Source organism: Nannobrachium achirus (assembly GCF_963921795.1).
Source record: "Nannobrachium achirus genome assembly, chromosome: 10".
NCBI classification, from domain to species: domain Eukaryota; kingdom Metazoa; phylum Chordata; class Actinopteri; order Myctophiformes; family Myctophidae; genus Nannobrachium; species Nannobrachium achirus.
Window position 1 is genome coordinate 56945726 of NC_137819.1, and position 24908 is coordinate 56970633.

The 24908-nt window shown below is 42.1% G+C and overlaps 1 protein-coding gene across 1 annotated transcript in view; it reads left to right on the top strand.

Moving 5' to 3' along the window:
* Positions 1–5678: 5678 nt before the first annotated feature.
* The window catches only part of grhl2b (grainyhead-like transcription factor 2b), a gene marked incomplete at both ends in the record, with an annotated part of 31982 nt that continues 12752 nt past the window's right edge, over positions 5679–24908 (top strand). The window contains 8 exons of the mRNA XM_080734715.1: positions 5679–5698; positions 9532–9721; positions 10562–10629; positions 12131–12500; positions 13577–13635; positions 14451–14607; positions 15765–15876; positions 21784–21878. Of these exons, the coding sequence (XP_080590841.1) occupies positions 5679–5698; positions 9532–9721; positions 10562–10629; positions 12131–12500; positions 13577–13635; positions 14451–14607; positions 15765–15876; positions 21784–21878 (1071 nt within the window). The remainder of the gene's footprint in view (positions 5699–9531; positions 9722–10561; positions 10630–12130; positions 12501–13576; positions 13636–14450; positions 14608–15764; positions 15877–21783; positions 21879–24908) is intronic.

Below are 24908 nucleotides of genomic sequence, written 5' to 3' on the forward strand. Positions count from 1 at the left end.
GCTCTGTTCACTGTCCTATCAAAATGAAGCAGAAATGCCACAGAAATGTACATGAAACTAAAAAATATTCTTTGTATGATACAGCGTGACAAGAAAGAGTGGAGACTGAAAGGGGGAGACTCATGTAGAAAGTGCAATTATAGCAATTATATAGAGCAGAGTCTGTAACTCTTTAACAAATCACAATCAACAGATAAGATATAAACAAAGTGACAGAACAACACACATACCGGTAATTAGAGACAGTATACAGATCTAGTCAAATGCCTAAACAGAACATTCTAAACAGATATTTAGAGGTCTTTTTTTAATTTTTTATTCCAAAGGGAATAAAAAGCTTCCTAGAGTTTGGGGCAACTATTTCAAGTGCTCCATAACTTTGGTTGGACGACCGAACCTACATACTGGTGGAATTAATAACTATTGCTGGTTCTCGACCATAAACAGCTCTATAACTGATCTGATCACAACGATATTAAAGCCAACATTGAATTTGATGGGAACCAAAAGGCCTGTCTCCTTTAGCTTTGCTGTCTGTGTCCTTAATAATATCTAGTAAGACACCAATTCTTGGCCATCTGGCCAGTAATGTATATCGTACCAGTTACCCAGTCCCCTGCATGATAGTCAACAATGTTATGTCAAAGGGCCTGGGATTGATGACATCAGAAATCTCCATATATGGGCATAAAAGGGATTTTGTTTCTGGGAATGACCATATATGGACTTTTTATTTTATTTTATCCTATGTATCCATGCATACAATATTTCTCCATGTGTCTCAATATGTCTCCATGTGTGGGCATTTCATGCCCACACATGGAGATACCTATCTGAACATTCTGAAGAACCAGCCAGACAGATATGGGTCATGCCTTTGCCATCTGGCCAGTGATATATATCGATGACATCAGGGATCTTCATATATGGGCATAAAAGGGATACCCATATATTGACTTTTACAGGTATTGTCACCTGTGATGGGAACTGTAAAAATGTGTACTGACTGACTGACTGACTGACTGACTGACACAGAGACAAGCTGCAACATTTCTCATGGTATACTGCGACCTTCGGTCGCAATAATATATGGCCCTTATAAAACACCATTACATTAAATAAATAATTAAAATAAAGTACCCAGTGCACTTCTTCCATATCCTCCCCCCAACCTCTCATCTCTCTCTCTCTCACACACGCACACGCACGCACACGCACGCACACACACACACACACACACACACACACACACACACACACACACACACACACACACACACACACACACACACACACACACACACACACACACACACACACACACACACACACACACTCACCCATTCACACTTTCTCTGATCTCCCTCACCCTTTGCCACTACACTGCTATCCTCACCTTCCATGCTTGTTTCTCTCCCCTTTTCTTGTGCTTTCTTCCCCTCGCCTCCCTCCACTCCTCTCTCTCTCTCTCTCTCTCTCTCTCTCTCTCTCTCTCTCTCTCCCTAGCATTTAGCACTCAGATTCATGGGTCTGTGCCTGCTATAGTGGTCTGCTCTGGTTAGCTGCCAAACAAGTAGACACACCACCACTGACACCCTATCTCAGGTCAAGTCCAGACAAGCAGCTTCTTCCAGGGGGGAAAAACGCCCGGAATGTGGGATCCACCGTTCACCTCTCTCACGGAGTGGGACACACACACACACACACACACACACACACACACACACACACACACACACACACACACACACACACACACACACACACACACAGGTAAAGGAATTCTGTGTTTCCACACACACTCCCAGGGCCCTGAATTAGCAGTCTTGCCCATGCCTGCCTGTGTGTTTCAGCTGTCACCGCTCCACATGGCTGACATTCCAACAGGTACGAGTCATGTACACAGTAAAATGTTCATTGAACTACTCTCAGACAAATGTACACAAACGTAACCGAATACACAAATATAACCAAATCTGGACCCCCTTACAGGTCCATTTGGTTACATTTGTAGTACGGTAGTTGTAGATGCTCTCAGTTGCAAATAGTTACATTAACATGTGGCATTTTACCGTGTCGAGCTTCACTACAGGCTTGGATAAAAGATACTTTTATAAGAGAAGGATTGAACAATGCTGCATTCTCACCATTATTTCCACAACTTCACTTTTCTATTAATATTCTCTCTCTGTCTGCCTCCCTTCCCCCCTCTTTCTCTCTTCTCTGTGGTGTAGTGACATTCTGTAGAGAAAAGGACCCCACCTGTATTTATCTAGGAGCTCCATTTACACACACATACAGCTCAGAAAAGGCCCAGGTGCACCAAAGCAAATTAGGCAAGGGAGGATAGCAATCATTAGCGACATACATACACTTCAAATTCAAATGCTGTGTGTGTGTGTGTGTGTGTGTGTGTGTGTGTGTGTGTGTGTGTGTGTGTGTGTGTGTGTGTGTGTGTGTGTGTGTGTGTGTGTGTGTGTGAGAGAGAGAGAGAGAGAGAGAGAGAGAACAATGCTATATAGAGACTGGTGGTGGTTCAACTGAATTTTGAAGCATATTGTTATATTTCCATACAAGAGGGCCCCCAGGCATTCATAAGCAAAAGCCCGCATCTTGTCATGCAAACGTAGTCACAAAATATCAAACTACCAAATTACATCCCAATGCATTCTCAACCCCTCTTATAATTATTATATGGCCTATGTTTTGTTAATTTGTGTTTTACATTCTGTGTTATGAAGAAAATGGCATTGTAACTTGTGTTTCATTGTATCCTGAATAAATCTACACCACTGATGATTTAAAATAAATGATGTGTATTTGTAGATTGTATTGAGTTGCCGATTGCATTTGCTTTTGTTGGCCATTTCTTGGTAGGTCATCTGCCAAAAGAAAACGGAAATAAAAACTAAACTGCCTCAGCATGACGCACGCACGCACGCACGCACGCACGCACGCACGCACGCACACACACACACACACACACACACACACACACACACACAGTTTACTTAAGTGGGGTATTCCACCCCCCACGGGAAAGTCCCGAAAGCGCGAAGCCCGAAAGCGCGAAGTGGGGAAATGTCTCCTACCGCACCGTTAGCGCGAAGTGGGGAAATGTCTCCTACCGCACCGATATTGTATGGTAGTACAGCTCCTTGTGAACGTTGATAATATGCAGTGCTCGATATTGTATGGTAGTACAATGTCTCTCTTTTCATTCACATGCTCCACTGTGCACGCACTGAGCACGAATATGCAGTGCTGTCTGCACTCAGCTTGTCTCGCAAAATAGCTGATCTGCAAGCTCACAACACGTCGCATCCACGAGACAACGTGAGCTTGTAGATCATTTCTCTGCCTTCAGCCCTTCACAATAAGGGTCCAGGAAGATATATTGTGTGGTAGTACAATAGTTTCGACAGGGGGCACCCTTTTTCATTTAGTCAAATATATTGTGTGGTTGTGTAGTTTCTTACGGCTTAAAATGTCCTCACGCCTCCCCTCTCGTTCGCGCTAACGGTGCGGTAGGAGACATTTCCCCACTTCGCGCTTTCGGGCTTCGCGCAAAAGGTACGCACCCTTCCCAAACACTGGCAGTCAGATCTCCCAGTACAATGGCTTCAATGGAGACAATGGTATTGTGTCACTAATGACAGGACTCCTCCCTGACCTCTGTCTACAATCTGAAACAGAGAGGCACACACACACACACACACACACACACACACACACACACACACACACACACACACACACACACACACACACACACACACACACACACACACACACACACACACACACACACACACATAGAGACAGACAAGGGCAGTCTGTTAAAAAAACATAAAACAAAACATAGTCTATTACAGCAGAGGTCATTAATGTGAATAAACCATCCCTCGTTGAAGCCTATAACCCCAGTATGTGTGTCTGTGCGTGCGTGCGTGTGCGTGCGTGTGCGTGCGCGTGTGTCTGAGTGCCCGAGGCCTGATGCCTATCAGTGCTTGGTCAGGGTAAGGACATCTGTGAAGCTGTGCAGTCATGCTGCAAGAAAAGCCATGGCATTCTCCTGACTGCATCATTTACCATTACACTTACCTCTGATTACCTACAGGTCTCCCTCTGGATCTTTTGAATGTCTAAAAAGAATAGAATAATTACAATTACAGTTTAGTGCATTGGTTCTCATAGTGGGGTCCGGCCAGGGACACCCAAGGGGTCCTTGAAGGAGTTTCAGGGGGTCCCCAGTTAAATGAATGTTATAGGAACCAAATGGACCCTTTATGGGTATGTAACTCAGAGAGTGTACAAATGGAACCAAATATCTGAGTTAAATTAACATTGATTTTACAATAACAATGTGGGTCTCAGAGATAGAAATGCCATTAAATGGGGGTTCATAGCCTAATGCATGTCAAACTGAGGGTCCCTGAAATTAAAATGGTTTGGGAATCACAGCTAAAATCTTCTCTTATGGGGGGTCCCTGATGGCATATCTTTTCAAATGGGGGTCCGTGGGCTAAAAGGTGTCAATTTGGGGGTCCTTGACATGGAAAAAGTTTGAGAACAACTGGTTTAGTCTATTTTTGTCAATATCACCCATGCTCTCATATCGTACTCCAATGAGGTGTCTTATTGTGTACCTTGGCTTGTGCAGAGGTTTGCCTAAAAAGGGTGGGTCCACTGACCGCAGCAGCCTATCACCGACGCACGTCCACGGCAAGCGGGCCAATCAACGTCCAGAGTGACTCTGCCTTCAAACTAAATTCTTTACAGTGAAAGAATTTCAATCCAAAGTTTGACCCGTTGCCATTTAACAAAGCCACGGCAAATATATGCGCTGTGACGACAGGCCCGTGTTTGCCCTTCTAATAATTTACTTATGAAACCTGAAGGAGGTGATTAATTCAATTGACCGTTCAGTCGTGACTCGAGAGAGAAGGGAGGGAGAGAAGTGTGTGTGCTGTAGGCCTACCTGCGAGGTTGGCAGTAGTGTAAAGTAGTAACTAAGTACATTTACTTAAGTAGACTACTGTACTTAAGCACAATGTTGAAGTATTTGTACTTTACTTGAGTATTATTTCCAATGTCCATTACCAACCTTTACTGTACTTTTTATTGTAGCCTACTTTTACATCACATTTTTTTTAACTTTAGTTATTAGTAATTTGTAACTAGTAACTGTGTTTATTATCCCAAAACAAACATTAACCACTTCAGCCTTATATATAGGCCTACATTACGGCCATTTGAAAATCGATCTACAAGCTCAGGATGCATTTTGGTAGAGGCTACTTTTAAGTATGCTACATTGTAGGCCTACTTTTAATCAAGAACATTTTGTAGATCTATTTCTACATTGTGGAATTGATACTTTTTTACTTGAGTAAAGAATTTGAGTGTTTTTTTTTTCACCACTGGAAGTGTGTGTCTGTACCTGCGAGGTGGAGAGAGAGAGAGAGAGAGAGAGAGAGAGAGAGAGAGAGAGAGAGAGAGAGAGAGAGAGAGAGAGAGAGAGAGAAGGGGGGGGGGGGGGGGATGAAAAAAAGAAAAAGCAGCGAGGCAGGAAAAGCAGACTTACCTGTAGACCAACTTTGGCATCTCACTCACTGTTACCTGCTCCGACTTGAAAGTCCAGTTTCACAAGGAAGAACCGTGGAGGAAGCAGAAATATGTCACAGGAGACAGACAAGTAAGTGATCAAGCCAGCGGAGGAGAGGATCTTTGATGATTTGAACTTTGCATGGAATACTTTTCAAGTGCAGATTTTTTTCCCCCCTTCTTCCCCAACCCCCCCCCCTAAAATAACTGTAAAGTTTGCCTGTTTTGATCTCGGAATCTTGGCTGTAAGCTAAGATAAAATAGCACCGTTATTATGATCGATTCATTCACGCTCGTTTGGAGACTTTTGACATGTTCAATGATTGCATTGAGACTAGTTTAATAGAGTTGGCGCTGTGGATTCCGTCTTGAGAAGATTTCGCCATTTTTGACTGATGGAATTGTGTGGTTTATAAAGTAGCCTATACAGAATGGATGCCTTTATTGATATTATTCGTTTTTATAACGTAAATTAGGCTTTTATTCACACTTTCACGTCATTTCACCCCCCCCCCCCCCCCACCCCTCCGTACATGACCTACACATATAGGCTTGACTTGTTGTAATGCATTGTTTGAATAGCTTTATATTGGCCTATATTCTGTTTAAACGCTTTGAACGACACAATTTGCTTTATTGAAACCAGGCTTACGTTATAATACATGTAGGACTATCCGGTTTTCACAAGAAGGCCTGACGTTACCCATTGGCATTGATTGATTGATTGAAGACTTTATTAGAAGTTTGCATAGGAAAAGGTAGCTATACAGTTTCATGACGGTACAGTTCACTGGTACAAGGTCTACTAAAAGGAGATCCTAGAAAAGACTATAAGCTAAGGCATGTTCATTTTCAGTGTCTTATAGGAATATTTCTCAGAACAAGCACATTGTCTGCCTTGGTTTACACAGCATCTTCAGTAGGCTATTATATGTTACTGCTGGACTGAGGCAGAAAATAACTTTTTGATGACAACTGTTATTACTCTCAATTGTCAAAAAAAACCTTTATTATCCAAAATAACCTCCTGATCTCTCGTACATAGGCCTACAATAATGATAATAATATTGATGATATATAATGATGATGATAATATGATTTAGCACATCACACCACAATGCAGTGAGATTGATCATATTACAATTTACACCCTATTTTGTGACACATGTAGGCTATGATGTTGACTCAGTGACCATGCAGAGAAGAACAACAGGTGCACATCCATGGCAAACAATGGCAAATTTAGCCTAGTTAAATCCCAATGACTAATTGTTTGTTCAAACAAACAGGCATAGTTCTGTCTGACTTGATCTGTGTATAGTGTCCGTGCATGTCTGTCATCTCCATGTTCCACTTCCCTGTCCCTGATGCATAGTGTTTGTCATGGCTTACCCAGTTATTGGTCCAAATCTTCATGTTGACCCATCTTGGATTTGAAGACAGACTTTTGGGAGTGGACAAATGTACAACTGTGGTGGGGCTGAGAGGGGAGGGAGGAGGTGGATGTGTGCAGGAGAGGGCTTGTGATATCGTCACTGTCGGGCAGAAACCTTGTATCTCCAAGTTTCAGATTTGTGTGACGAAGCCCTGCTTCATCATACAAGGCCGTCGCACAGAAGTAGTGAAAACAGCTGATCTGAGGCGTTGTGTGCTTGTAGATCGGCTGTTTTCACTAGTTTAAGTCATTTTTAAAATAATAAATGCCAAACGAACGGTTTTGGACATACAAGGTTTCCACCTGACTGACAATGATGATATAGTGAATAGAAACTAGTTCAATTGGGATGCCAATGCCCTATGCCTTTAGGCCTCCCTATATTGAACAGTTCACCTGTGATATTCTAATGGCGTAGGGTAGTGATAGGGCTGTCCACAACATTATGACATTTTAGTTGACAATTAATTGTTATACAAATTATTCTGATTTCATTGTGTGTTTACCAAACACTTTACATTGTATGTCCCCTTCAGACCTTCATCTTTGTGAAACTATGGCATTACATCAACACAAAACATGAAATCTTCTCTCATCTCTGGATAAGGAGGACATAGGGCTGGGTGATGATGTGAAAAAAAGAAAAAAAGAATACACATTCACACAATATTTACACATGATTTTTTAATCAATAATTCCTGTGTAGTTAAATATCAATGAAAGCAGATACAGGTAAATAATAGAACAGATGAATAGGCATGTAAGTTCAGAAAATTACATCACTAGTCATGCAGCTATAAAAGCAGGAAAAGACAACACTTAATACCTTAAATCCTTGATAATTGCTGGTCACCGTTTAATGATACGAGCTCTTTCTACTGTCTTTTCTCTCTGGCTATAATGGAAGATAAAACATATATAAATAATATAGGTATAAACCAGTTATATTGCTATAATAATGTGTTAATTAATTTGTATTCTCCTATAAGTATACATAACATTAAAGAGCAATTATTTGAGATAATCGCACATTTCTGTTGCATAATCATCATAATCATTTCCATGTTGAAAAATTTTCATATATTTGAAAACCTTTTCTAAAATAGTGGAAATATAGCAGATCCACAAGCTCAGAATGCGTCACATTGAGCTTATAGATCAGCTATTTATTTCCACTATTCATATAAAGTATGAAGTTATTCAATTATGTAATATATTCGTCATATTTGCACCTTTTGGTTACGAAGCCTAAAAGCCAAACAGAACTGTACTTTTTATTCATAATTATTCATACAGGACCACAATGGAAGCAAGCGCTCTGGGCTTTTTGTGTTATCCTACCTCTGTAGTTTTTGCAAACGATTAATAAAGTATTCAAGCAATCAATCAATGATCCAACGACAGAAACACAATTCGTTAATCAAACTAATCGTCAATTAAAATGTCATAATCGTGACAGGCAGCCCTAGTAGTCATAAAACTGTAGTACTGTACATCGGTTTACGGTTGATTTAGGCAACAGGTGAAGCTGAGCGGGGCATATTCATCTTTTACACTGTAACAGTTGATTTGAAAGACCAAAAATGATTTGTTTGTATATGAACGTTGTTCTAATTTCAAGAAAATTAACTTGCTTGATGGATGAGTCTTGATTAGGACTTTGTCTCCCCCATCAGAAGTGTGTGTGTGTGTGTGTGTGTGTGTGTGTGTGTGTGTGTGTGTGTGTGTGTGTGTGTGTGTGTGTGCACACGCGTGCGAGACGGCTCTCTGCTCACTCTAGGCTCACTTAAGCACAGATCATAGGCCAGTTTAACACAGGCTGTTGTCACAACAACACTTAGTTTGAACACACAGCCCCAAAGAAAAGGTCTGACTGTGTCAACTCCCAGCAAAGAAACACACATGCACATTGGCACGTGCGCGCGCACGCGCGCGCACACACACACACACACACACACACACACACACACACACACACACACACACACACACACACACACACACACACACACACACACACACACACGCACACAACCATTTGCCTTGGCCATGGCAGATGAATTTCTCTTGTTGGGTTTGTGTTTATCATGAATGTATTATGTGTTAGTTTCATATGCACACATGCATATCGTCACTGTCGGGCTGAAACCTTGTATCTCCAAGTTTCAAATTTGTGTGTTTTCACCTTTTTCGTAAAGTAAAGCCCTGCTTCATCATACAAGGCCGTCGTACAAAAGTAGTGAAAACAGCAGATCTACAAGCACACAACGCCTGACGGTGCGAGGCGTTGTGTGCTTGTAGATCTGCTGTTTTCACTAGTTTAGTTAATTTTTTTAAATGCTAAATACAACATGAACGGTTGTGGACATACAAGGTTTCCACCCGACAACGACGATATGTCTGTACCTATATATGCTCATGTGTGTATCTGTGTGTGTGTGTGTGTGTGTGTGTGTGTGTGTGTGTGTGTGTGTGTGTGTGTGTTTCAGTAAACGTCTAGTGGTGGTGGTTCCAAATGAAAACTCCTACCCTGCGGTGCGGCGCGCGTACACCAGCGAGGATGAGGCGTGGAGGTCGTATCTGGAGAACCCACTGACCGCTGCCACCAAGGCCATGATGAGCATCAACGGTGACGAGGACAGTGCCAACGCCCTGGGCCTGCTCTATGAGTACTACAAGGTCAGGAACTCCCCTGTCAATTCACGTATTCATGTTGTCAATCTGTGACATCGGCTTTGTCGATCGATGCCTTTTGGCATGCGTGAAATACTGACTGAGCTCGCAGGCACTTTCCCACGAACATGGCACTTTGCTGTCTGATCCCTAGGCATGTCACACCTATTACATAATCGCCTGATCACAATTGATAACCACAATTATTTCTGCACAACCGTCATTTAACGGTCATGAATTCATCTGTTAGAAAGTGTTTCATACATTTTCAAACATAGAAAAATAACAACGCATCGCATATCATTTATATCTACAGTATATCAATATTTAATATCAATATTGTTATATAAGACTTGTCTGGTGTTTTGGATATCGTAATGACATGGCATAAGAGTAGTTTTTACCTGTTTTAAAGGCTGCATTACAGTTAACGTGATTTTCTCGACTTGCCTGATTGTTCTAGCTGTTATATTATTTGCTTTTACGCAGTTAGTTATTATATAGGCATAACTGATGATTATTTTTTTAAAACCTCATTATGTAAATTATTTGGTGATCATCATCCATACAATTTGTATATGGAGGTAACCGAATCATGTGGTTAAAAATGTTGTGGTGTTAGGTCAACACTAACAGTGGAATAAAGTAGAATAAGTTACTCTGTGTCATCACTGTTACCATGGTAGACGGCTATTCCCACAGGTCACAGGAAATGACACTTAGATTGTGTTACATTTTGGTATGATGTATTCTATTGTTATAGATGCAGGGTGTCATGCCCTTTTCACTTTCGGTTGATGTCATTTCATGTTTCTAACGTAACATTTCTGCATTACTTCATTTCAGGTTCCTAAAGAAAAGAGATTGTTGCCGGTTGCCAAAGTGGTTGAAATTACAGAGGAGCCGGAAAAAAGGTGGGCATGTTCAAAGGCTGACATGCAATATCAACAGTAACAGATGGGATTCAATATATATATTAGATTCTAACTAATGTGTTCGTGTATGAAACAGAGTGCATGACATCGATATATGAGAACGCATTATCATCTGTTTAGCACCATCAGATTAATATCAGATTAAGAGCGGGAATTAGGATCTGTGATGCTGGGAGAATGTGCAAGTGCATTATGGGTAACACATCCGTCCATCCGACAGTCTGTCCATCTGTCTGGCGGTCCATCCGTCCATCTGACCGGCAGGCAGACAGCGAGACAGACAGACAGACCAAACCTTATCGATCCCAATGGGGAAAGTCTTTGTAGTAGGACAGCAGTAAACATGAGACACTCTACTGTTTGTATTGCAGTACTGTAGTCAGGGATGTGCTGGGCCCCTGATTCAGCCCGGGAAAAAGAGTTGGAGAGGCCCTAATCTTTTTTTTTTTCGTTATAATTCGTTGTTGTCGGGTGGAAACCTTGTATGTCCAAAACCGTTTGTTTTGTATTTATCATTTTAAAAATGATTTAAACTAGTGAAAACAGCCGATCTACAAGCACACAACGCCTCGCACCGCGAGGCGTTGTGTGCTTGTAGATCTGCTGTTTTCACTACTTTCGTGCAACGGCCTTGTATGATGAAGCAGGGCTTTGCTTTGCGAAAAAACATATACATTTGAAACTTGGAGATACGAGGTTTCCGCCCGACAGTGACGATTTACTTTGTTGGCCGCACAGCCCCCAAAATGGAACCAAGGCCGACATTTTATTCTTTATTTTTTCCTAATGGCCGGCCTGGAATGAACCGGCCGTTCGGGAGTGGCCAGCACGTCCCTGACTGTAGTCCACAACCGACATTGCAAAGAACTGCCCTAAGGTTTTAAGATGTTGGGGTCATAATAAAATGTTCCAGTATGCAAGACAGAAAAATGAGTGTATTGTGTTGGTGTGGCGTATAATCAAGTACTGTTCCAATTCAAGTACTGTTTTTGAGCATATGAAGATAATATCAACTGTATTGGATTCTTTGGAACTATTGGCACAGTGTTATGCCACCTGAGACATACTGAGTTACAAAAGAGACTGGTAATAATCTATGTCACACGGGATAACTTTGTTCGGATGAAAACCTGATATCTCAAAAGTGGAAGCCTCTTAGGAAAAAATAAAAAGAATGATCATATTCTCTTTTATGGTGTTAATTAATGCATATCTGAATTCATTTGATGTTTTAATAACGGCTTCTACTTGTTTGTTCACCGTGTGCTTAAAAGACAGTATACACGTTAACCAGGCGTCCATATTTTGGGCATGACCATTCGTTGTACGACTAATTATAGGACTTATTAAGTCACCTCTTAAGTCCGAACTTAAGTGGTTAATTCAGAGCCACATTAAACATTAAAAACACCAGAAACTGCTGCTTTCTTGTCACATACAGTATGTCATATTTAGCCTTGGAACGTTTGTCTTTGCCTAGATCTCCGTTGGCAACGAACCAGAATGACGTGGAGACGGTGGACAATCGTGTCCAGGTCCTCAAGTCCGTCCCCGTCAACCTGTCACTCAACACGGAGCACGCGGAGGCCAAGCGTGAGACGTTCAGCTCAGCGGGGAGCGGCGGGTCGGGGGGAGACGGGGGGCCTGCTGCCGTGGCCGTGGTGAAAGCGGAGGTGTACGCGCCCGTGTTCATGGGGGGCGGACTTCACTACAGGGTGGAAGCGGAGGAGCCGGCGCGGGTGGTCTACGAGCCGGGGCCGTACGAGGTGACCACCGTCAGTCACACTGGATACGCAGAGGAGGACCAGCAGAGTCCTCCTGACAGCCCCTATGAGGAGGAGAACGACGGGGTGAGAAGGCCACAGGTCACTGTGGTGTAAGCCTGAAGTGTTTGCTTCAGTGATCGTAGTCGAACACCTCTAACCCCGGTGTCCCACCTTGGCAATAGCTGATCTACAAGCTCACACATAGATTGGCTATTTTCCAAAGAGTCGGTATAGAGTGCTTTGCCTGGGAATTTGGAAGCCATTAAGTGCTTTTGTACCTCATTTCCCTGTGTTATTTCAAGATTTTCTCTCAACAAATGCTGAGAGAAGCCTGTTAATATCTTCATTGATAGAAAATCAATGAAAAGTCCAGTACTAGTAGGGGAACCCATGGCAGAAGTAACCTCTTCCTACAAAAATACATCCTCCCTTTAGCACCCAATTGCCAACGACACAAGATAATCCTTAAATTGTTAACAATGGCACATTTAAGATGTTGCTATTTCTACCAGTCCCCAAAAACAAACGCATAGAACACTATTTCTTTTTACAAGAAATTACTTACAAAATGTAAACAAATTCAAAAGGAGCACTTGACCCCTTTTTCAACTGTATCCTAAGAATTGTCAGAATTGATGTTAATCATCCTTAACACTAATAGTTTGTGGACAGTAAAAACAAACAAGACAGGGTCTAATAATAGCGTGACTTGTTAAAAGATATAAACAGAAAACAGACAGACCCATTTGTCCTTGGCTCACCTCCTACAGAGCCACACGGTAAAATAACTAAATCAAATCTAGGGTTTAGGTTTGGTCCCTAGCAATCTACAAATTAGTCCTGACAGGTAATCCATTCACCTCAGTATGTTTCTTCCTGATAATTATATATTGTGATGAAATTGTCATTCCTGAAATACTGCTGTTTGGCATTGTTGACTCGGTTCCTCTTTGACTAAATTAATTTCTTGCCTGTCAATAATTTCCTCTTTCTCTGTGTGTGTGTTTGTGTGTGTGTGTGTGTGTGTGTGTGTGTGTGTGTGTGTGTGTGTGTGTGGTGTGTGTGGTGTGTGTGTGTGTGTGTGTGTGTGTGTGTGTGTGTGTGTGTGTGTGTGTGTGTGTGTGTGTGTGTGTGTGTGTGTGTGTGTGTGTTCACAGCGGAAGTATCACACACCTTCCTCTATGGCCACGGATGGCTTCTTATTCCACCAGGAAGGACTGTAAGTGAAACCTCTGATTTATAGGTTGTCCGTCTGAAAATAGCCAGCCTCCAAGCTAACAACGCTAGCATGGAGATCAGTTATTTTCCTAAATTAAGCGTTGCACCCAAAGACTATAACAAAGCCAAATTAATTATACATAATTTAGTTTTAGTGCTAAACTGTGTCTAGAGAGAAAATAAATGCATTGCAACTGCATTATGAAATCAAATTCCATTCTGAACTTCTGTGGGATGGGAACCTCATAGATCCAAAACGGTTTCTTTCAGGATTTAAATTAAAAAATAACAGATCTGCAAACTCAAAATGCATTGCTTTGCGCTGCGTTTCAAGCTTGTGGATCTTCTACTTTTGATGCTTTTATGAGACACTGTAGTATGATCAAGTACAAAACGCAAAAGTTAGAATTGAGATGTGAGATTTCTGCCTGATATGACAGCAACGATTTACACTTTCATTAATTACGCCTGTCCTGTTATATTAAAGGGATACACATACACAAGTATGTGTGTGTGTGTGTGTGTGTGTGTGTGTGTGTGTGTGTGTGTGTGTGTGTGTGTGTTCATGTACAAGTGTGTGCTGCACAAGTGTGTGTTTGTGTGTGTTCACACACATGAAGGATTTAAAAGCGTGTACACACCGAGAGAGACAACAAACACAAACCCAAGGAGAATGTCAGAGCTGCTTTAACTTCAGCATATCTTTGCGTATATGTGCGTGTGTGCGTGTGTGCGTGTGTGCGTGTGTGTGTGTGTGTGTGTGTGTGTGTGTGTGTGTGTGTGTGCGTGTGCGTGTGCGTGTGTGTGTGAGAACAGTGACAGTTTCCAGTATACACTTGACGCCACTCGCTCGCTGCGTCAGAAGCAGGGTGAGGGACCAATGACCTACCTGAACAAAGGCCAGTTCTATGCCGTGACACTCAACGAGCTGAGCGCCAACAAACGCCTGCGTCACCCCATCAGCAAAGTCCGGGTGAGTGTGGAATAGGGACGGGACGATATGAAAATGTCATGTCACGATTATTGTGACCAAAGAAATTGCGATTTACGATATTACCACGATAATCAGGGCGTGAATTTGGTGTTGTGGTTAGTGCATATGCCCTTCATGCGGAAGGTTGAGTGGTTCAAACCCTGCCTAGGCTGACGTCAGCAAGGGGAAGAAGATGACAGCCAGCCCCATGGCCTCCCATGGGACCCCCAAGTAACAAGAAATCTTGTGAAATAAAATATCGCCAACCAATCATCAAGGACGATGATACACCAAAGAAGAAGACCGTGATCGAAATATCCCTAAAGTCAACTATCCTGGGGCGGAACATTTACCGATAAATAGCAGATCTACGAGCTCACGAAGTGTTGTGAGCTTGTAGATCAGCTATTTTTTTGGCAGAGAGATTTGGTAGAAAGTGGGAGAAAAAAAAGATTTACAGGTCAGTTTTACCAATTATAGAGGGTTTAAGTGGTACCGGATATGCAGCTCGGCAAATAAAGGGTGAATTGATCCCAGGGCATGACGGAGGATGATTTCACGATAAATGAAATCTCCACGATATGATTATCGTGAGTGTTTTTTATCATGATAAACGATAACAGCGATTATCGTCCCATCCCTAGTGTGGAAGGACTGCTCTATTTTATGTTGAATCTGATTTTAACTTCAATTTGATGTAAAACACACTTACTTAATTATTATTATTATAATTCATATGATATATTATCTGTGGCCTAACTAAAGTAGGGTCTTGTAGGTTTTGATCTCTATTCCTGCAGGGTTAAAAGTTCCAGTGTCAGAGGTGTTATGAGTACTGAACTTAACTTAATAGTTCAGTTTAAAGCTTGACACATTTTACATACCTGGCAGTGACACGCATCGCTACACGTTATGCCTGGCAATCGTTCATGGTTGCTTTATACTTTGTTGTATGACGATGTTGCGTGCCAAAAATAGCTGATCTAAATGCTATTTTTGGTTTGCCACATTGTCCTATGGCGACCTATAAATCTCTTCACAGCAAAACAATAGGATCCAGGTTAAAAGCTCTCCCAGTCCCGCTTAGCAGTCTTTGGTTTATTGGCCCTGCTGTAGGTCACATTTAAAGTGTCTTGATTTGCTCTTTTCTTGACCAGAGTGTGATCATGGTGGTGTTCAGTGAAGATAAGAACCGAGATGAGCAGCTGAAGTACTGGAAGTACTGGCACTCGCGACAGCACACAGCCAAGCAGAGGGTTCTAGACATCGGTAAGAGTACCACTGCACCTTTTCTGCTTGAGAATACATAAATATGTGGATCTCAGATTCCATGTTCAAGGTTCAAGGTTTATATTTTGACATGGTGTTTTATTTAAAACATTTGTGAAAAAATTATATGTGGAATTAGTTCCTTGGCCTACTGGGAATTGCACAAGGAAAGTGGCTCTGAACTGAACAGTCCAGTGGTTCGCAAGATTAGCACTGGACAGACAGACAGATAGACAACTGGATAGAGTCAGACCCATTTGTAGAACTCTTGCGTCTTACTCAGCCATGCCGTAGAAATGCTTCCTAGAGTACTTACACTACAGCAGGGCTGGGCAATATATAAATATTTATTGTATATCTATACTATAATTTTGCGAATGTCTGTCTGAGTGAGTGAGTGAGTGTCTGTCTGTCTGAAACAGCGTTTCTCCTCAGTGGCTGGAGCAATTGATCTGAAATCGCATCACCATTAGCATATGAACACACCTGACATAACTGTGAAGCCCGTTTGTCACTTTCACAAATCGTATGCTGTATATTAGCATTTTTATGGTGTATCTACTATCTATTCTGCATCTAGCATGAGGCACATCTATTCTGCATCTAGCTTGAGGCAACATGTTTAACCAGCTCTGTGTGTGTGTGTGTGTGTGTGTGTGCAGGCAGGCGGGTGTGTGTGCAGGCGGTTGGGCGGGCGGGCTGGGGGGGGGGGGGGCAGTATCTCTGTAGCCATTAAACGAAACGGGTTTCTTACATTGATGCTCCTACATCATGCAAGCACCAGTTAAAGTTACTTTCCATCCCTCATATACTGTGTGCACAGTGCACATCCCATAACCCACACACTGCACATCATTTTGGAGCTCATATCTTTGAACGGGTAAGGGCTAGTCTTCTATAATTGTAATTGTGTCCTGGGATTTTTATATTGCGAATGATGATACACAATTTGGTTGTTTGAATTAAAACTACAAAGCATTTACTAGGAAATACTTTGCACTTCTAGTTGACTGTCTGTTAACATGCAGTCCAAAGTGATGAACATCAACTAGACAATTTGACTTGTGATATTCCATACAGTTTTTTTTTTTTAATAATATGTTTATTAATTTTTCAAACATACATTATTTGGACAACAACACACTATACAACACACAACACTATACAAGAAAAGGAAAAATAGACAAACAAACTGAAACAACAAAAACAAAAGAATAAACATAACAAGCTCAGGCAATAAGATTAATACATGATGAGCGAAGCACACAATCCCCAGCCCCCCCACGACCCCCTCAGAATGGAGAAGGCAGGCACCCGACCCAGATCGGAACTAGAATCACTGAGCACAGTTCAGCACCAGTCAAGAAACTTCAAGACAAGTGAAACAGCGACAGATAGAAGTCAAGGCCGACATGGGAACCCTTTAAGCACAGCAGCAGACAGTGTGGGCCCGATAAATCTTAAGTAGGGGTCCCAGATTTTATAGAAGGCGTCTATCTTGGAGTGTAACATACATGTTATGTATTCACAAGGAATACATTCCATTATAATATTGTGCCATGACTTTTTGGAAGGAGCAATATTCCATACAGTTGATGACAGGTACATCAATATCTGTACTGTACTGTACTGTACTGTACTGTACTGTACTGTACTGTAGACCATGGCATTGAGTAATCACTGAAGCGAAGCAGGAGAGCCCAAAGACAACGTTTGCCATTTAAACAGTGAATGAGCTGAGCTTATAAACATGGCATGACTAAACTATGCATTCACCCAAATTATTCTTAATCTAGAGTCAGCGAACAGCAGCGCCCATCATCCTCAGGGCAGACAGGAGATTGGTTTCCTTTACACACACACACACACACGCACGCACGCACACACACACACACACACACACACACACACACACACACACACACACACACACACACACACACACACACACACACACACACACACACACACACACACACACACACACACACACACACACACACACACCTGATTCAGATAATAACATGGGGTTGTTTGCACACACAACATAAATCCCTTAATCTCATTGACACTGCCTTGGAGATTGTGCAAAATATCTCCAAATCTTTAAATTGATGTTTTGAAGTGTTACACTTTTAGTGCTACTGGTGCAAGAAAACCTCCAGGTTAGCATTTCTTTCATGCCTTTTTTCGCCGTAAACTACAAACCGCCCTCTTTTGACCTCGAAAGTTAAAAGAGTTTAACTTTTACTGAACTAGAAGAACCACTGCTAGAAGAACAAGTACTGCTCTTTGCAAAGTAAAGTGCTTGTTTTGAATTTAATCAATACGTAGCTCTTTTGCAAATCTCAGTTTCTTTATCGCGTAACAACAGTGTGTGATTACTTTCTGAAGCGTCTCCCTCGGGTGTAGGTATTCCATTCCACAGACTCAAATATTCGGCATCACATTTACAGTATATTTCAAAGCTTTGTTTTCAAGCGTTTTCGGTCGTTTTAATTTAATTTGAACGGAGATGTTCCTCTGCCTCACAGAGTGAGTGTGTAAGGAGTCTGTACTTGACAAGCTGGGGCCTGCTTACCAGGCAGCTCCTTGGTGGTATGTGGGAGACTTGTGGTGGATGGGAGACGCACACAGACACACATTATACACACATATATACACACACATGGCTTGTCGGGACAGAGAAAGGAATGCTCGCCACACTGTTCCTTGGTTGGTCATGGTCTGTTAGATGTCATTCTGACCCATACGGTACGTTTTTATATTATTGCTGTCAGGTGGAAACCTCGTATGTCCTGTCTTCCAATCCAGTGTTTTTCAATCCTTTTCATATCGAGGTCCTTTATTTATTTGGCATTTGAGCCACGGACCATCGTAGCCTCTCAGACCCAAAACTTGAAAAAAATAATATTTTGTTAGTGTTGGATAAGATTTTGAATTCCATGCTTGTTTTTTTTGTGGTACCATAGGAGAGATAAACAGGCAAATGTTGATCAATATAGCATTTCTTCTATATTTAATTGTGTAGACTTCTTGTAAATTAAGTAATGCAGATAGTTAACAAAAATGTAACTCTTGGGAGCATAAAATGAAAACAAAGTTGGTTTCATTTTACGCTCTCAAGAGTTAAAGATCTAATTTATAGGGTCCATTTGGTTGCCAACTGTCCATCTTTTAGCTGGGGACCACCTGGAACTCCTTCAAGAACCACTGGTGGTCCCCGGACCACTGGTTGAAAACCACTGTTCCAATGGATCCATTGTACCAAAGAAATGTTGAACCAACAGAAAAACCTAACCACATTCTCCTTCACTTTCAAACATTTTCAAAGGGCATCACAATGTGAGTCGCTTGTGTGATGGAGGGCATTAATTTACAAAAAGAAAAATGGAGATATAAGTTTTATGCCCAACAACAATGATACGCAACTCCATCTTGTATCTTGCATCTGCAACAAGCCACTCCTTCAGTTTTTCATGAAGGAGAAAATACACAATACAGTGTATTTAAGTGGAATATTCCAGGGATATAATCAGTTGCTGTATCTTGGGTTATCTTGGGTTATCTTGGTCAGTTCGGCTTCCAAGATTTGTGTGTGCGCATGTGTGTGCCTGCGTGCGTGTGATACAGGCCGCACCTGGTAACAAATGTTGTACCTGAAACCAGTTGATTGGGGTCGGCATGTCACATTGGAGACTAAATTGGTTTCCTCAATTACATTTTACTGACATTTCATAAGGCTATGGTGTGTGTGTGTGAGTGTCTCTCCAAATTCCATCTCTCCCCCGTGCCAGAGTAGCCAGTACCTGGATGCAGTCTGTAACCTGACACTGCCCAGAAAGGGATTTGAATAGCAGTAGAGGGTGGGGGTGATGGCCTGGGGCCATGTCACAGAATGGGATAATTTGAATGGCCTTATTTAACGGGGAAACGAACTAACAGACATGCATGTGGCTGTGTCTGACAAAACCAGGAACTACCTGGGTGGGAATGGCGGTTGGATTGATGGGGGATGTTGAGGGTAAAATGCTCTTAACACTGCCAGCCAAATGTTTTGGGAGGCAAAATGTACCTGTGCGTGATTAAGATACACCGATTAAAGGTTGTTAAAAATTGTAAAAAGATTTGCAGCCTGAGAATATATTTGCTATGCAACCTTTTGACCCTGCACAAAACAAGGAAACAACTCTGTGTCTCATCTTCATGAAATCTACATATCGTTGCTGTCGGGTGGAAACCTTGTATGTCCAAAACTGTTACCTTTCAGAAAAGGAAAAAAGGAACCTTTGGATACCGGCAATTATTATTTAGTCACAAGATCTTGTGACTAGGGCTCTATTTTGATTCTCCTAACTAACAGCTCTTATGCCTTAACTTAAAGGCCTGTCCATACTGTCTCTGACCACCTAACTTTTTGTCAGAAAGGTCCAGTTCAACTACAAAATGATGTCACTCGCATCTTCTGAAAAGAGTTGGGAAAGCTGCACGCCAGAAGGTCAGAACTCTCCGACGAAAAGTTCGGTGGTCAGAGTCAGTATGGAGAGGCCTTATCTTATGGCATATCTGCCATTGCTAACACAAGGGAGTTATATCCACGCATTGTGATATTGTCTGGCTATGCGAGGCTAAGTGTTAATACCCACAGATACACTTAACCACTTTTCACCTACTCTTTCAAAAGTTTCTTTATTTTTGCTACTTTTTTTTGTGTAAAAGGTTGACACAAAAGTGACAAAGTAGAACAAGAACGTTGAAAATATAGAGATACGACGGCGACAATGTGAACATTCTGTTAGATGAACGTCTCTAGACAAATGTGTGTTTAAACTTACAAGAAGCTTGACCTGGTGGTATCGCTGCTCGATTATTTTGGTCAATATTTACTTATTTTTCCATCATCCTGGCTCGAGGTGGAGCTGCAGGATATCATAATTAAATATTAAATGAACTGTGGCAGCTAATATAATGTCCAAGCATGTTTATTTTAATAATCAATCAGTCAACACTACATTGTTCCGAGCTCGGAAAGGAGTTGTGAGTGTCTATAGGGGCCTGCATAGCTCAGTCGGTAGAGCATCAGACGTTTAGGTTGAAATGTCTCATTTGATCTTAAAGCATTTTTTCTTATATTATAAAATGAATTCAATTTAATGAAATATTTCCCCCTTAACATTTAATTTATTTTCAGGTGAGAACATTCTCAACCTGCACCTGACATCCCATCACATTAAAATGATGTTCCTGGTTCCATTCTCTGAGTAGTTCGATCAGTGTCAACAATAGCCGGTGTCTGAGCTCACCTATCTGCCTTTTAATATGGCTGCACTCGCAGTCAGATCGACTCCCGTGTTTCCTCCTGTTGCCTTTGAAGCTCAGGGGTGTGTTTATCCAAGCAGATAAGGTCTGATCTAATAAAACTGAAGTGTGCCATTTGATTGCTTATCAGGCTGGACAATAGCGACCCGCTCCAGCAAAGAGTTGTGCCATTTGACTATGGGGAGTATGGGCCTTGTCATTTATCTGTTCCTGGGGGTTTCTTTACGCTGTGACTCTTAGGGGCCGGGCCGTCTAGGAGGCGCACATCTAGGAGAGGTTTATTAGTCTGTCTGTGTCTGTTCATCTTGCAAACACAGATCAGTGCTACATGTCTTGTGCATACTGCCAGTAGGTCAATGAAGTAAATTCCTGAATATTTCTCACGTTGCGTCACAATGTGACACGTTGTGAGCTTCTAGATTGGATATTATGTATTCAGGGTTAAAGTGATTCAATTGATTTTGATGCTATATTTAAACAAGTATGCTTATTGTATGGTGTGTGTGTGTGTGTGTGTGCGTGTGTGCGTGTGTGCGTGTGTGCGTGTGTGCGTGCGTGCGTGCGTGCGTGCGTGCGTGTTATTTACAGCTGATTACAAAGAGAGCTTCAACACCATCAGCAACATTGAGGAGATTGCCTACAACGCCATCTCCTTCACATGGGATGTCAATGAAGAGGCTAAGGTAACAACACATTTTAAATATTCTAATATTCCCACACACCATACTGTAGCTCTGTGTTTAACCACGTCATGTCATCATGGCACAGCGTGCTGAGCTGGGACTATCGACTGGAAAGGGTTATAGATCGGTTGGAAGAGCCCGGATAGCTCAGTCGGTAGAGCATCAGACTTTTAATCTGAGGGTCCAGGGTTCAAGTCCCTGTTCGGGCGATAGTGTTTTCTTTCATGGACAGCTGAAACCGAGCGGGTAGAAAGGCTATCTGGGAATTGGAATGTTACTGGTTTATGTGTTTATATTTATCAACTAGTCTATGTGTCCAAGTGTACCGTTGACACTTCAACACTTACTCCCGGGATCATAATAAAATCAATAAACACTTACAGTAACCTGTAACTGCTCCCCAACCTACAATGTACCATATCTACATGAATGTATATTTATGGCAGCCACTGCTCCTAATAGTTAGGATGAATAAATGTAGAGGACGAAATCCATATGCAGTATGCAAATCTACAGTAGCAAATACCCCAACAGCAAAAGAGGAAAAACATGCCCTTCTAGCGGCCCCTAGAGGCCTAGCTGCTTCTTACACTGACTGATGACAACCATCCTTAGAGCCCCCCACCAGTGGGGCCAAACGAAGGCACATGCTTGTTTCAGTTTAACATGCACCTGTTGTTCCAGACTCAAACACACTACCTCTCCTGGATTGACACTCACAGCAATAATTCTAGACAATGTTCAATTTGATTTTACCACAATCTTCTCAATACTTCAGCTTGGCCTAATGCACCACCAGCCAGCAGCTTACCAAGTTCTCTTGTGTTACTCTTATCATGGGAGCTCCATATTAGAATCTGAACGAGTCAACTGAAAAAAACTCAAAATAAAGACGCACAACTTGTAAATGTCTGTTATATGTCGTTTAGCAGTTGAATGTCCATTTTACACAGAGCTGACAGTCGCTCTTTTGAAACCGCTTGTGGCTTCATGTCCACCGTGAAGCACACTCCTTTGTTTGTGGCCACTCCTTAAACGAAGCCCCTGTCGTTGTTTAGTCTCTATAGAGGCCCCCCAGGGGCCAACACAAACCAATCCCCATCCACACCCTCTGTTGTTTGTTTTGCCCTCATTTCTGTGTGCGTGTGCGTGTGTGTGTGTGTGTGTGTGTGTGTGTGTGTGTGTGTGTGTGTGTGTGTGTGTGTGTGTGTGTGTGTGTGTTCCTTATTTGACTCTTTCATTTGTATTAGTGTCCTGGAGACAAAGAAGCTGCTGGAGAAAACCCAAGCATAGTTCTCCAGGCTAATATTGACTCTACCCCCCCTCTCTCTCTCTGTAGTGGGTCATAAAGCCAGCCTATTCTAGATGGCCCATTGAGCGTGAATACACCTGTTGTTCTCTATGGATTTATTTGAGATGATGGTGATATAGCTGCAGGCGTATCTCCGAGGTTGTGCGTTCTCTTGTGGTGCAACACACGCTGCCCCTGCAATTATGTCTGAAAAGCCAAGCTGACGTTGTTTCCTCAGAAGCAGCCGTGGACTTTAAAGGTCCTGTTTGTTTATAATTAGTTTTCCAATTTGTAGCAAGGGACAACGAACAGAAGTGCAGCTGGCACATTTTAAAATGAAATTATTGTTTTTTGTTGTCAGGTAATACTGTGAATGTAAACAGGGACGGCCCAACGTTAGTACAATGCATGGGGTTTCCCGGGCAAGTGCACTTATAATGATAAGCTCTCTGGTCTGTGTGCTGAGCACTGTACTGACATGTTCTTCATGAAGGGGTCTGTTATGCTGCTGAGTGGGCAGGGGCAGATTTAATGACTTTGAGGCCCTGAGGAGAAGGCTTTGTTGAGGCCTCAATCTATGGCCCTCCACACCCACACTTAACACCATGAAAGATACCATGCAGAACTACAGGTAGATAGCATTTTCCTATACGTAAGCACTTAAGGAGGCTTCCTTAAAGTGCATATGTGAAGGAAAATGCTATTCCAGTGTTTTGGTGCTGTTTAGTTTATTTGCGATCCATCTTCACAACGAGGTCAAATGGTGATCCCCTTGTGTGTGTGTGTGTGTGTGCGTGCGTGTGTGCGTGCAGCGTGCGTGCGTGTGCGTGGGTGTGTGGGTGTGGGTGTGTGTGTGTGTGTGTGTGTGTGTGTGTGTGTGTGTGTGTGTGTGTGTGTGTGTGTGTGTGTGTGTGTGTGTGTGTGTGTGTGTGTGTGTGTGTGACTGACAAACTGAAACCTCTCATATTGGCCCCGGGGAAAACTTTCAATTGAACAGAAAGTGCTTGTTTTGTGTGTTGTTCACCACTTGACTGAAGATGCATAGGCTGTTTGTTAAGGACACCTCTAAAGACACCTCAACTTGAAGGTGTGTTTTTGAAATCCAATGTACCAGGGGAAAGTTTGAGAACCTATAGAGGGTATGTCCGTGAGACCGTGACATCATCATACCCGGACGTTATGTGCAAACGTCTACTGAGAGTCAGTACTAGGAGCCATGAGGAGTCAGTAGAAATGAGGAGGAGTCAGGAGAGTTTCCCAACGAGCGCTTGAGTGGCATATGATGACTTGAGTGGTGCTGAAATCATTCAATCAGTTATGACTAGGGTGCAGAAAGGCATGGTTAGCATATTGAACGGTATTGTGAGCTTAAATATCCCGCTCAACTATAAATGTCCATGTCGTTACAGTTCTCAGATAGACACATTCTCCTCTCCTCCAGGCAAGTAGTGTGATAGTTACACGGTTTGCTGACTAGCCACAGCCCAACAACGTGTAATTATTAATGTCAGCTGGTTATGGTAGAAATAGTGAGTGAAAAACACACTAACCTTGTTTAACAGGGTAACACGCTGATATATCCTCACCCTGGATATTAATTTACCAGAGTACCAATTGAACTTATAACCAACGCTTAAACCATCACTGTTTTGACCTGTTTCTCTCACTCAACTGCTTAGTATATACTACTGTGAATAGTAGGCTAAAAATGGCAGGAAAATCTCGCTTTTTCGATTTGT